Source organism: Acomys russatus, chromosome 24, assembly GCF_903995435.1.
Source record: "Acomys russatus chromosome 24, mAcoRus1.1, whole genome shotgun sequence".
Classification (NCBI taxonomy): domain Eukaryota; kingdom Metazoa; phylum Chordata; class Mammalia; order Rodentia; family Muridae; genus Acomys; species Acomys russatus.
In genome coordinates this window covers 57,404,690-57,418,418 of record NC_067160.1, presented here as the reverse complement: position 1 = coordinate 57,418,418, position 13,729 = coordinate 57,404,690, and the positions used below count along the sequence as shown (strand labels likewise).

Genomic DNA, 13,729 nt, shown 5'->3' with positions numbered 1-13,729 from the left:
AGCAGGGCAAGTGCTTGACGGCATTAGGAATTGGGGGCTACAGACTGCTGGTCTATTTTTCCTTTATCTGCCCTACAAGTCAACAGCCAGCTGAGGCCTGGCATTGCTGCCTCTGCTGCTACGTGCCTTTCAGGGACTCTGCTTCATGGAAATAGAAAATTCAGCCTGGGGAGGGGAGCGGGGAGGTACCTTTACTGGCTTCCGGGTTGCATTGCAGTCTATAGCTGGCACCACTTTAACCGTAACTTTAGCTTACCTGCCTGCCCACGTCATTAAACTGAAGACTATAAACTAAATTCTTGCTTTCGAGAAATCTTTCCCAAATCACTTATTGTAGTGATAGTTTGGTTTCTTTTAAAACTCAGTTATGATCCTGGGCAGTGGTGGCACACGCCTTTAATCTCAGCACTCAGGAGGCAGAGGCAGGTAGATCTCAGTGAGTTCAAGGCCAGCCTGGTCTACAATGTGAGTTCCAGGACAGCCTAAGGCTACACACACACACCAAAACAAACAAACAAAAAAAAAAAAAAAAAAAAAAAAAAAAAAAAAACCCTGTCTCAAAAAATAAACAGGGCTGGAGAGATAGCAGTCAGCTCTTCCAGAGGTCCTGAGTGCAATTCCCAGCCACCACATGGTGGCTCACAACCATCTATAATGTGATCTGGTGCCCTCTTCTGGCCTTCAGGTGTACATGCAGGCCGACCACTGTATTCATAATAACAACGGATAAATCAATCTTGTGCAGGCTCTGAGAAGGGCATGTACTTTGCTAGTTGCAGAGAGTTTTAATTCTGGGGACTCTGGAGAAGGATATATGTCGGGGGCAGAGGGAACAGGTACTCTGAAAGGCTGCTGCTCTCCCTGCACCCCCTCCACTGCCAGCTGCTGCTCTCCCTGCACCCCCCTCCACTGCCTGCTGCTGCTCTCCCTGCATTCTCCCCACCCACCACCCTCCACTGCCAATTGCTGCTCTCCCTGCACCCCCTCTCCACTGCCGGCTGCTGCTCTCCCTGCATGCCCCCCACCCCCCCACTCCTGCTCCACTGCCAGCTGTTGCTCTCCCTGCACTCCCCCCTCCTCCACTGCCGGTTTGTCCTGCAGCTGTATTTGCTATTGCTGGTTTGGTGAACTACAGGATATCCTGACAACGAAGATTGGACTTGCCCCTAGGAACTATGTCTCTAAAGAGACATATGCCAACCCCTTTTCCACTAACCTTTTTCTCTTACCTGCTGCTGGGGTGTTGGAAGGGATTAGGGTGGATAAGGATTGGAAGAGAGGTAGAGGTATAAAATCCCAAATAATGGGATATGACTTTCTCACATACTCTGGTGCCTCACATTTGACCATGGGACAGCAGGTTACCAAGAAGAGACTTGATACCCTATGAGCATATACAGGGGGAGGCAATCCCCCTCAGGAACAGTCATAGGGGAGGGGAATAAGGGGAAAATGGGAGGGAGGGAAGAATGGGAGGATACAAGGGATGGGATAACTATTGAGATGTAACAAGAATAAATTAATAAAATAATTAAAAAATGAAAAAAAAAAGAATTAAAAATAAAATAAAATCCCAAATAAAAAAGCTTTAAAACACACACACACACACACACACACACACACACACACACACACACACACACAAACAACTTATTTACCCCTTGGTAGTATCAGGAATTGAACATAGAGCCTTTGAATGCTGGACACACACTCCACCACTGAGCTATATATGGCCCCCGCCCCTCAAATCACTTCTCCAAGGGAAACTTCTACTACTCAAGGCTTCTATACTCAGACTTCCCAATTCCAAATTACCAAAATAAAACAAAAACACACAAAACCAAACCTAAGAAACGTTACAAGGAAAACCAGTCCAAAGTTCAGCTTGTGTCTTCTTTTGAAAAAAATTAGCCCAATCCTGAATTGGAGACATGTTTTCTAGCTGGGGGCAAAGCAACCATGTCACCTCTTAACTCATATCTTGCTTAGTGTGTGACAAGACTATTTGTCCCCAGCAGAAGAGGCATAAGCTGCCATGCTGGAGCCCAGACCCGCATACCTGCCCGCTCTGCAAAGGGCCACACTAAGTTATCACCCTAGTGACTCTCAGCAACGACAGCTCTGTCACCAGGAAACATGGCGACATGAGGATAAGCTTTTGATTATCACAAATGAAGGCTGCTACTGACATCCAGTAAGTAAAGACCGGGCTCACTACTACAGGTCTCACATCACCAGGGCAGTCTCTTCTTCATCTACAATAACGAATGATCCAGGGGCTGGGCGGTGATGGCGCACGCCTTTAATCCCACCACTTGGGAGGCAGAGGCAGACAGATCTCTCTGAGTTCAAGGCCAGCCTGGTCTACAAAAGAGTTCCAGGACAGCCAGGGCTACACAAGAGAAACCCTGTCTTGAAAGACAAAGCAAAATGGAAGAATGATCCAGCTCAAATAGCTAAGCATGCTGAGGAACCCTGTGATCTGCACGGCACATCTGATCTGTCAACTATTAACTTTTATTGATGTTCTTTTAGACTCTCTGCTCCCCTCCCCCCCTCTACCCCCTCCCCTTCCCCCCTCCCAGCCCAGGCTGGCTTCCAGCTATGCTTCCAATGACAACATAATTCTGATCCTCCTGCTTCCACCCCACCCAAAGTGGGATTACCAGTAAACACTACCAACAAAGCTATAGCCACACGTCCCTTTTCTTTTCTTTTTTTTCAGCCACTTCAGGAAAGTGTGGCATCCTGTTCTAAAGCCTCTAAAAACGTAAAACTTAGAGCTTATGAGATGGCTCAGCAGATACAGGCACTTGCAAGCAGGCCAGACCACCTGAGTTTGCTTCCCAATATCACAAGGCCAAAAGAAATAATTTGCATGAGTGGTATGGTATGCATGCACCTGCATTCACACACACACAGAAATAGTCTTAGAATGTAAAAAACATAAGATAGCTCAGTTGCTAGGATGCTTGCCTAAGCAGATGTGGTAGTACATGCCTTTAACCTAGCACTTGGAAGGCAGAGGCAGGCCTCTATGAGTTCCACACCCGTCAAGGCTTCACAGTGAGTTCCTGTTTCAGTAGTAGTAGTAGTAGTGATGATGAAGATATAATAATAATAATAATAATAATAATAATAATAATAATAATAATAATAATAAGAAGAAGAAGAAGAAGAAGAAGAAGAAGAAGAAGAAGAAGGCTTGCCTAGTATGCATGATGCTGCAGATCTGATTCCCAGAATCACATAAGACTGTAAGTTAAAGGTCATCCCTGTTGATTAAAAATGTAAAAATCATCCTCACATCTGGGCCATGAAAAAACAGGCCTCAGTCGATCATTTGTCATCTCAACTCTATGGAGTGTCATCAGAGTCACCAATGGCTATACACTAATAAGAAGCGACAGCTCTGGTGTCACATAGTAGAGCCACTTGTTTCAGAGGGAGGGGGGGGGGGCAGGTAAGTGGTGCAAGTTACCTATCTCCTAAAACAAGAAACAGGGACTTTCCAAAAACACTCTAGCACCCATTGTGTTCCAGCCATATTTTCTGGTGCACTATCAACCTCAACCCTCTGACCAGCTGTCAACACGGCAAGGAACACCTTAGCCTTCTCCTTACTCAAACATTGAGATGCTTAGGAGTGTATTGTTGATTTCAAAAAACATTTTTTTTCCATCTCAGCAAATGGTCTCATTTGGCACATGACCGACATAAAACAAAAGACCAAAGAACTCAAGCTGTTCACAATTCTATGTGTAAGTATACATTTCCAGGGGCATATGAGCGCCAGTTCCTGTCTTTGGTCCCTTATCAAGTCTGTCTGTCTCAGGTGTACTAATAATGCCTGCCACAAGGTGGTGGGAAAGTCCGTGAGACTTCTATCTGTTGGGACAGGAAATCAAACAGTGTCTTGAGACCAGATTTTTCCATCTCAGGATGGCAGATAGCCACACAGGGTCCTGGTCAAGCTCCTTTCAACAGTCTGCTGGCTCTATGTGAGATGCAATGAAGAAAAGACTATTCTTCCCCAGAACAGAGAAAAGGTGACACAAGCCCTCGCACATTATCAATTGTATAAAGAAGTCTGGCATGGACAGATGGAGGGGTAAGCTCTGAGATCAGTACTGCTGAGTGAACAAGCTGATTTATACAGGGGCATATCACCATGAGAAATAATCAGAGTCTATCAGGATATTTTACTTATATGCAGTTTCCAAAATGTCAGAAAAGTTCAGCATTGTCTGGCAACTCAAGAGCATGGCTAACAAGAAATACATTTTAATAACCGAGGCTTCGCTTTTAAGTTTTGCTGAGGAAACAATCTTAGATATAAGGAAAAACTGGACGGTAAACTGGGCACAAGCAGACACTGATTTCTGACCAAAGCTCCTCCAGTGTGGCACCAAGTAGGGTCTGGATTGGAAGGTCCAGCACTCCAGCTGCACGCAGCGCTCTATTTCCAGCCCCATGCAGGAGGCTTAGTTGACGCGACAGGCCCGGATCATGAGCAGCTGCAGGAGAATGAACACCGGAGACGTGATCAGGCCGAACCAGAGCTCTCGAGTCTGCTCCACAAGCTTCTGGCACAGGAGCATCTCAAAGACAAACTTGAGGCTAAGGACGGTGAGAACCCAGAAGAGGCGCAGTACAGCCAGTCGCTTCTCCCCGTCTTGGAAGAGACGAATGGACACGATGGTGGTGAAGTAGGTGCTGAGCCCGTCGGCGGCGAAAAAGGGCACAAATACGTTCCACCAGGATAGGCCCGGGGCCAGGCCATCCACTCGCAGTGCCAGCAGCACAGAGAACACCAACAGGGCCAGCAGGTGCACGAAGATCTCAAAGGTGGCGAAGCCCAGCCATTGCACCAGCTCCCGCAGCGAGAATAACATCGCGCCTGTTTAACAGCGGCCCGAGTCTGGCCGACGACGGCGCTGCGCATCGAGCCGTGAGCCCTCCGTCCGCGGGCCTGGCTACCGCCTGCTGGCGCCACTGCACACGCGAAGTAGCAAGCAGCCCAGCCTGGGGGGGGGGGGGCCTCGACCCCAGGGCTCTGCCGCCCTCCGGAGCCCGAACCTGGACCAGGAACGGGATGCTAGCAGAAGCCCGCGACGTTTGGATGCTATCCCCACCCTACCCCCGCCGCCGCCTCGCGGCGCACACTAAACGCGTCATTTCCTGTTGACAGCGGAAACGGGAAGTTAGAGGAGTGTGCAGTTCTGATCGGCGTGTGCAGTAATGCCCGTTCCACAGCTCCTGGTGCTTTTCGGCAGCCAGACTGGCACAGCCCAGGACGAGGCAGAGAGGTTGGGCCGCCATGCCCGGCGCCGGCGGCTAGATTGCTGTGTGCAGCCGCTGGACTCTTATCCGGTGGTGAGGCTCGGGCGCTACTGCGGAGACCCTCCACATGACCATCCGGAGGAGGATGTTTTGAATGCGGCCCTTTGGCCCCAGGCGGATTTGGGGAGAAAGAGGCTTGGCATGAGGCCACAGCCTGAGAAAGAGAATGCCTGGTAGCCATTGGGATAATTCTTCAAACACTTTACTCTGGTACCCTAGGTGAATTGGGGTGGGGGGATGCGGATACAGGGAGGGGACAGAGGCCTTACACCTACTTGTGTCTTGTCCTTGAGGCGAATCTCATTAGGGAGCCCCTGGTGATATTTGTTTGTGCGACCACAGGCCAAGGAGACCCTCCTGACAACATGAAGGTAAGGCTGGCCTGATGTGTTCCCTCACCCCATTTTCATTGCTGTGAGAGTCCCAAGGTGCAGAGGAAATGGCTTCCCTTCAAAGCATGTGTCTATGAGAGGTGGCTTTGAGAGATAGTCTTTGAGTAGCTCTAGGGAGAGAAATAGCTCTTAATAATCTTGATCTCCACATTTAGTCACTTTGTTTGTCTCCCAGACCTGCATAGGCATTTGGTCTGAGTCGAGTGTTGACGTTCAAGCTTTGTAACATTGAGAAACAATCTTTAATCCTCTATTTTTTCCCTTTTTCTTTTTCTTTTTTTAGTTTTTCGAGACAGGGTTTCTCTATGTAGCCTTGGCTGTCCTGAACTCACTTTGTAGACCAGGCTGGCCTTGAACTCACAGAGACCTGCCTCCTCAAGTGCTGGGATTAAAGGCATGTGTCACCATGCCACCCCCACTCCCCTAACCTCTCCTCACCCCGCTCTCTATTTTTTTCAAGCACATATATTCTTGGCACCATATGGAACACAGCCACATTTCTCCTTCATGGAGCTCACTGGTTAAAGAAAAAAAAAAAAGGCAAGCAAGAAAGAAAGCAGGTTTAGTGGTCAATTACCAGAAAATATCCAATGCTAACGAAAGCGCCAGATGTTCTGGAAGTAAAGGGGGTCATGGAATCAGACACAACTTTTTGGAAGGAAGGAGCACACCTTTCATTCCAACACTTGGGAGGCAGAGGCAAGTGGAGCTCTGTGAGTCCCAGGTTAGCCAGGGCTGCATAGTGAGATCCTGTCTCCAAAATAAGTTAATAAAAGGCAGGGGTGGGTGGTGGTGAGAAGCAACCTGTGTGAAGAGCAGAAAGTTGGAATCCCCCAGCCATGGACTGTGCCGGCAGAAGAAGGGAAGGAAGAAAGGTTCATCCCACAAACTTGGATGGCCACAGTGACACACGTGTGCTTAAGATGAAAGCTATAGAAACTATGGAAGTGACACAGGGGCACTGGCAGTGTAGCAAGACTGCCACCTGTGTAAAGGTGGCGAGAATGATGCTAGAGAGCACCCCACCACAAACATGGTGACACAAGGCAGAATAAAGCAGGCACATTCCAGAAAGGCCAAAAAGATAGAGTCAGCAGGACGTGTAATTTAAAGGTGAGGGACAGAATCACAACAGAGGAAACAAGGTTCACAGTAGTTCCACCTGTGGAACAAGAGGACCATGCGCAGGTGCCAGGAGGCACGCAGAAGAGCTGCGGGTAGCTGTGTAGTACCAGGAAGGCCCTGGCATGAGTCACTGTTGAAGCAGCCAAATCAAATTGTGAGAAACCAAAGCCCCGATTCGCCACGACCGCCATCTGACATGGTCAGGGTCAGACAAGAGAAGTTCCCCGATCCCAAGGCCGATGGGAAGATGGGAAACTTAAGAGGTGTCCCTAGGAGTATTGGTGATTGTCAAGGAAAACGGTCTGTGTGGGGCGAGCTCTGAAATTGCCAGCACTAGAAAAGGTGAAGTAGTGCCTTTAATCCCAACACTCGAGTTCGAGACCAGCCTGGTCTACAAAGCCAGTCCAGGACAGCCAAGGCTACACAGAGAAGCCCTGTCTCAAAAAAAAAAAAAAAGAAAAAAAACTAAAACAAAACAGACCCAGTGCCTGAAAGCACATGTAGGGACATGGCTCCTCAGTCTGTCTGTCGGACAGGAAGGCCTTGGTCCTCTTTGCCTTGGTCCTCTTTCCAATACATTGGAATTATATCCCCTGCTGGTGAAACCCTCTGTGTGACAGGCATGTCCTAGAGCTTTTCCATCGGCTCCTTAAGTCACACACACACAAGAATATGAATGAATGAATGTGTCTCCTGGAATAAGACTCTAGCGAAAGACAAAGACAAACAGAACTCAGAATGCAGAGTAGATTCCTGGCCGACAGAGGTGGGGAAGCAGGAAAAGATCTTCAAAGTGTTGGAAGACATAACTGAGAGGTTCTCCCAAGAACTGTAACAAAGGACAAATTGGAAAATGGAGGGAAACAAATAACAACTTACAGATCGTGCAGGAGTAATGGAAAGAAAGGTGTAGGCAGGAAATTACTAAGGACAGTGACAATGTCACAGCTGGCTGTGGTGGCGTACACCTTTAATCCCAGCACTTGGGAGGCAGAAGCAGGCAGATCTCTGTGAGTTTGAGGCCAGCCTGGTCTACAAAGTGAGTCCAGGACAGCCAAGGCTACACAGAGAAACCCTGTCTCGAAAAACCAAGACAAACAAACAAACAAGAAACTGTCACATGGGGCTGCAGAGATAGCTCAGAGGTTAAGAACACTGCTCTTCCAGAGGTTCTGAGTTCAATTCCCAGCAGCCACATGGTAGTTCATAACCATCTATGAGATCTGGTACCCTCTTCTGGCAGGCAGGCACACGTGTAGGCAGAACATTGTATACATAATAAATCTTAAACAAACAGACAAACCTGCCTGGCATGGTGGTCATTGTGGTGCACGCCTTTAATCCCAGCACTTGGGAGGCAGAGGCAGGTAGATTGCTGTGAGTTGAGGCCAGCCTGGTCTACAGAGAGAGTCCAAGACAGCCAAGGCTACACAGAGAAACTCTGTCTCTGAAAAACAAAAAACAACAACCCCTCCCCCCCAAAAAAAAACACCTGTCACATAATACACAAGACTGCAGCCTGAGGGCTGGAGAAATGGCTCACTGACTGCTCTTCCATAGGTCCTGAGTTCAATTCCCAGCAACCACGTGGTGGCTCACAACCATCTATAATGTGATCTGAGGCCCTCTTCTGGCCTGCAGGTGTACATGCAGATAGAGCACTGTATGCATAATAATGAATCAATAAATCTTAAAAAAAAAAAAAAAAAAGAAAGAAAGACAGACAGACAGACTGCAGCCTCAGTGCGCTTGCAAAGAGGCACCCCCAGAGTGCAGGGTTAGCTATTGGGGCAGGACAGAGAACAAACAGTAGTCCCCAAACTGGAAGAGGTCAGTATAAACCCAGAGTTTGAGAGCATGAATCCGTGAGTTGACACCTTCAGAGAGTCAGGGAACAGCCCATCTCCTTTTTCCACCCAGAGGACTTCAGTCAGAACTTCTGTCTGGCGCATCCCTTCTAGTGGGTGGGTGGCAAGTGAATTCATCCTTTAGACCAGGACAGGAAGAATAGTGTGCCGAGTATACTCAAGAGGGTAACTAGATTCTGCCTGTAGCACAGAGCATTGAGCTACAGGTCGGCATTTATGAGAAGTACTTACACGGGTAGGGTGAATTTTCTCTGTGTGCAGGTTCCTGGCCCCTAACACCATCTGCTCCATGCTGGGGCCGCAGACAGACAGAAAACCCTCCTGAAACGGGGTTCTAACACAATGTCCTATGGCTACAGAACTTCTGGAAGTTCATATTTCGGAAGAGCCTGCTGTCCACCTCGCTCTGTCAAATGGATTTTGCTGTCCTGGGCCTCGGGGACTCCTCATACGCCAAGTGAGTAGCGGGTAGACTTGCTAGCCAGATAGGGACAGTTCTAAAGATCAAGCAAGAAATGAGACAGGCAGCAGAGTCCCCAGATATCCATCCACCATAGACCATGTGGCTGTGCACTGTTGGGTGACCAACCTCCACAGATACTTCCTAGTGGGCACCCAACTCTTTGTAAGGACTCAGCACAGAGGAGGCCACTGTTGGGGAAGGAACAGGGTGCCAGGGTACCCCCATGGGATTCAGGGCATGATAAGGCTCAGACCACCAGCGTTGCATTAAAATGCGTGATGAAGGTCAGTCGCACCCAGTCTGCCCCTGGTCCTCACTAGGTGCCTACATACTGTGAAGTATTTGAAACTTGAAAAGAACACTGAGGTGAGCAGCTGTGCTCCCAACCAAGCAGTGCTGTTAGCATCGTTCATGTTGGGGGTGGTAATGAGGGGTTTCTGCTCAAAGGTGCAACTAGCTATCTAATACCTAAGATAACAGCACTTTGAACTTTCTGTCATAGAGGTTAGTGTCACCCATCATTGAGGGCCACTCCAGCAACCTAAGAAGTTGTCTGCATGGCAGGGCTCTTTTTTTTTTTTTTTTTTTTTAAGATTTATTTATTATAGGGCTGGAGAGATGGCTCAGAGGTTAAGCGCACTGACTGCTATTCCGGAGCTCCTGAGTTCAATTCCCAGCAACCACATGTTGGCTCACAGCCATCTATAATGGTGCCCTCTTCTGGCCTGCAGGTGTACATGCAGGCAGAGCACTGTATACATAATAATAAATAAATCATTTTTAAAATTTTTATTTCAGTGCTCTTAACCTCTAAGCCATCTATCTCTACAGCCCAATGGCAGGGTTCTTACTTACTTCAGATAACAAGAATAGAAGATGGAAGCTGGGCATGGTGGCTCACTCACCTACAACCTTGGCACTCAGGAGCCTAGGCATGGTGGCTCACTCACCTACAACCCCAGCACTCAGGAGCAGGACCCTCTCCCACTAAACCAAAAGGAATAGAAATAGGAAGGTGGGGGGGTGTAGCCTTGCTCTACTGGAGGTTTGGCTCACTGCTAGTGTGTGGATGCACCGAGGAGGTGGGAGGGAATCCGACTATGCTTGTGGTTCCCAAAAGCTCAAGCTGGTACAGGGACAGGTGAGTCTTTACAGACCAAAGAAAGGAAATCCTCTTACAGGAAAACATGGTTATCTGCCCCTCACCCCCACCTTCACCCCATCAACAACCAGAGTCTTGGTCACGTCAGAGACACGGGTGATGAATAAAATGAGACTGGCCTCCACATGGCACCTTCTTGAGATCGGGGACCTGCTGTTGGTAGTTCTAGCTGTTGCTCCAGTCTCTCATTCCCTGCATGCTGAAGCCCCACCCTCTCCTAGAATGTTCCAGTGTGCACCACTGAGGCAGTCACCCTTGAGGGAAGCCCTGTACTGCCCTACTCTGCACAGGAGGTCGGTTAAGTTACCACTCCTCGCTGTTGGTTACCTCAGACCCTGGGTCTGCCTTGCTGCCTCTACAGGTTCAACTTTGTGGCCAAGAAGCTGCATCGCCGGCTGCTGCAGCTCGGGGGAAATGCCCTCCTGCCCCCATGTCTGGGCGATGACCAGCATGAGCTGGGGTAAGTGTCGGTACCAGTGTCCCACTGTGTCCCCTCACCGTGGCTCTGGCCAGCAGAAGCCAATGCTTGTGCTGTCCCCTAGGCCTGATGCCGCCATTGACCCCTGGTTGGGAAACCTTTGGGAGAAGATAAAGGGTCTGTACCCAGCACCCCTCGACCTTCCTGAGATCCCTCCCGGCGTTCCGTGAGTCTGAACCTTGGGCATATGAATACCAAGGGACTTCAAGCCAGTTAATTCCCCGCCCCTGGTATGGTTGAGCGGCCCCTGCACAACTGATATTTCCATTTTCCACAGCTTACCTTCCAAGTACATCTTCCAGTTTCTTCAGGAGGCCCCCAGGATAGGAGCTGAGGAGCTGAACATAGCCAGCTCAGCCCCTCAGAGACCCCCATCAGAGTTACAGCCCTTCCTGGCACCCATGGTCACCAACCAGAGGGTCACTGGCCCCCAGCATTTCCAGGATGTTCGGCTGATTGAGTTTGACATTACAGACTCGAGCATCAGGTAAGGGCCCAAAGCCCTCAAGCCATAAGGCAAGGTGCCAGAGTGCTCCTAAGAAGCTGATGTGGTCAGGGAGAAGGTAGGCAGTAGGTGGGGTTCAGAAGGGTCTGCCAAAGCCAAGGACTAGGCGGCCCAGCAGCTTGGAGATCCCTGCCGGCAGCAGCCCCTGTGAATATTCACTTTTTCATCCTTGGTCTCTTTAGTCCCTTCATCCTCCCGCAAAGTCCCTCCCTTCAGCTCCTGTGTTTGTCCCATACCATTCCCACATCTCTGGTGACTTTTCCATACAGTTTTGCTGCGGGCGATGTCGTATTAATTCTGCCCTCTAACTCAGAGGCCCACACCCAGCAGTTCTGCCAAGTACTGTGCCTGGACCCCAATCAGTATTTCATGCTTAAGCCACGGGAGCCAGGTGAGTATGGGAGATGGGCCACCTCTGAGTCTAAGGCACCACTTGATGTCCCTGACCACTAAATCTCCACGCCATTCCTGCAGGTGTCCCTTACCCACCAGGGCTGCCTCAGCCCTGCACTGTGTGGCATCTAGTGTCACAGTACTTGGACATTGCCAGTGTACCCCGCCGTTCCTTCTTTGAGCTCTTGGCTTGTCTCTCCCCCCATGCGCTGGAGCGGGAGAAGCTGCTAGAATTCAGCTCTGCCAGAGGTCAGGAAGAGCTCTGGGAGTACTGTAATCGGCCCCGCAGGACCATCGTGGAGGTGGGCTAGTGAGCAGGCAGGCGGGATGGGCCCTGGGCAGTGTGTGCACACACCACTGCCATGCTAAGACTCCCTCCCTCCAGGTGCTGTGTGACTTTCCACACACAGCAGCTGCCATCCCTCCCGACTGCCTTTTGGACTTAATCCCTCGGATCCGCCCGCGGGCCTTCTCCATTGCTTCCTCTCTGCTGGTGAGGAACTCTTTGAGTAAGGCTGAGGACTGGTGTGGGAAAGCTGGGACCGGGCAGGGTGGTGCCCACAGGGGCAGCCTTATGAACAGGGACTGCCTGGGTGGGGTTAGTAGCAGGCAGGAGTGGTTTAGCAGGGCAGGGCCCTCAACTCTCGTCCCCTAGGCTCATCCCGGGAGGCTACAGATCCTTGTGGCTGTGGTAGAGTACCAGACTCGCCTCAAGGAGCCCCGCCGTGGCCTCTGCTCCTCTTGGCTGGCATCCCTGAATCCTGGGCAAGGTAATCCGTATTTCTGGGGGTGGGAGAGACTGTAGCCTCTAGCTCCTGTCTTTCCCTGTTCCTTCTGCCGCAGGAGCTCAAACCCCAGCCAGCGCCTCAGCCTTGTCTTTTGATCTCCTTTATGCATCCCCGTCTTGCAGCAGGACCTGTCCGGGTGCCTCTGTGGGTACGGCCTGGGAGCTTCCGGTTCCCAGAAACACCAGACACACCCGTTATCATGGTGGGGCCTGGAACTGGTGTGGCCCCCTTCCGAGCTGCCATTCAAGAGCGAGTGGCCCATGGCCAAACTGGTGAGTACAGGATTCCCAGGGCAGTGTGACCACTAAGACTGGTCTGGCTGAGTCCCTGCATTCAGATGGGGGCCGCCCTATATATCCCAGGAAACTTGTTGTTCTTTGGCTGCCGCCTGCGGGACCAGGACTTCTACTGGGAGACTGAGTGGCAGGAACTGGAGAAGAAGGGCAGCCTGACCCTGGTGACAGCCTTCTCCCGGGAGCAGGTGAGTGTGCTCAGGGGAGAGGGGCAGGAGTCGGGATGGCTGATGCTCAGCCTCTGCCGCCCGCAGGAGCGGAAGATATATGTGCAGCACCGGCTCCGAGAGCTGGGGCCGCTTGTCTGGGAGCTGCTGGATCGCCGTGCTGCCTACTTCTACCTCGCAGGGTGAGCTGACTTGGGATTGCAGAGGAGTGGACCACGCTGTAGGGTTGGGAGTTGGGCTTGGGCCCCAGGGTCATTGAGCTTTCTGAGGCCTGCCTCTTCCCCCTCCACCCCCCAGCAATGCTAAGGACATGCCTACGGACGTCTCGGAAGCCCTGAAGTCCATTTTTCAAGAAGAAGGACAACTCTCCAACACAGACGCAGACACCTACCTTGCTAGGCTCCAGCAGACACTGCGCTTCCAGACTGAGACCTGGGCCTGAGGAGCAACTTGCCAGCTCATACCACACTAACAGCTCCACTGGAGAGCCTCCTGGGGTCTAGAGGGCCCATTATCGCCCCCAGCCTTATCTGGTGCCAGAACACTTGTTAGTTGGTTCTAGGTGGCCAGGTGGACACTCCCTGCATACAGGCAAACTCGGTGGAACCCAGTGGCTCACACTGAGCCCCAACCCCAGTGTAGCCTGCATTCTTGCTTTCCTCTCAGTCCCGTTCATTCTGCCCCAGATCCACATTATGGTCCATAGCACCAGGGGCCTGCTAAACACTCCGAGGGGTGTGGAGCCCTGGGGG

General features: G+C 50.7%; 2 protein-coding genes across 4 annotated transcripts; one reads left to right on the top strand and one right to left on the bottom strand.

Annotated features, from left to right (window-relative positions):
- Positions 1-3,732: 3,732 nt before the first annotated feature.
- Positions 3,733-4,988, bottom strand: Tmem203 (transmembrane protein 203). Its single transcript, XM_051166696.1, has one exon. The coding sequence runs from the start codon at positions 4,893-4,895 to the stop codon at positions 4,485-4,487; it is 411 nt and encodes a 136-aa protein (XP_051022653.1). The 5' UTR covers positions 4,896-4,988; the 3' UTR covers positions 3,733-4,484.
- A 206-nt stretch (positions 4,989-5,194) lies between these two features.
- Ndor1 (NADPH dependent diflavin oxidoreductase 1) lies at positions 5,195-13,496 on the top strand. Of its 3 annotated transcripts, none has more exons than XM_051166531.1 (14): positions 5,195-5,376; positions 5,637-5,714; positions 9,088-9,185; positions 10,715-10,813; positions 10,896-10,997; positions 11,109-11,318; positions 11,606-11,727; positions 11,811-12,031; positions 12,115-12,222; positions 12,385-12,499; positions 12,643-12,789; positions 12,880-12,998; positions 13,065-13,159; positions 13,275-13,496. In XM_051166531.1, exons 1-14 carry the CDS (start codon positions 5,242-5,244, stop codon positions 13,417-13,419), a joined length of 1,794 nt encoding a protein of 597 aa, XP_051022488.1. In that variant the 5' UTR covers positions 5,195-5,241; the 3' UTR covers positions 13,420-13,496. The 3 variants fall into 3 exon arrangements, with proteins under 3 accessions (XP_051022488.1, XP_051022486.1, XP_051022485.1); XM_051166529.1 differs by having other exon boundaries at positions 12,640-12,789; XM_051166528.1 differs by having other exon boundaries at positions 12,880-13,159.
- The last annotated feature ends 233 nt before the right edge of the window (positions 13,497-13,729 follow it).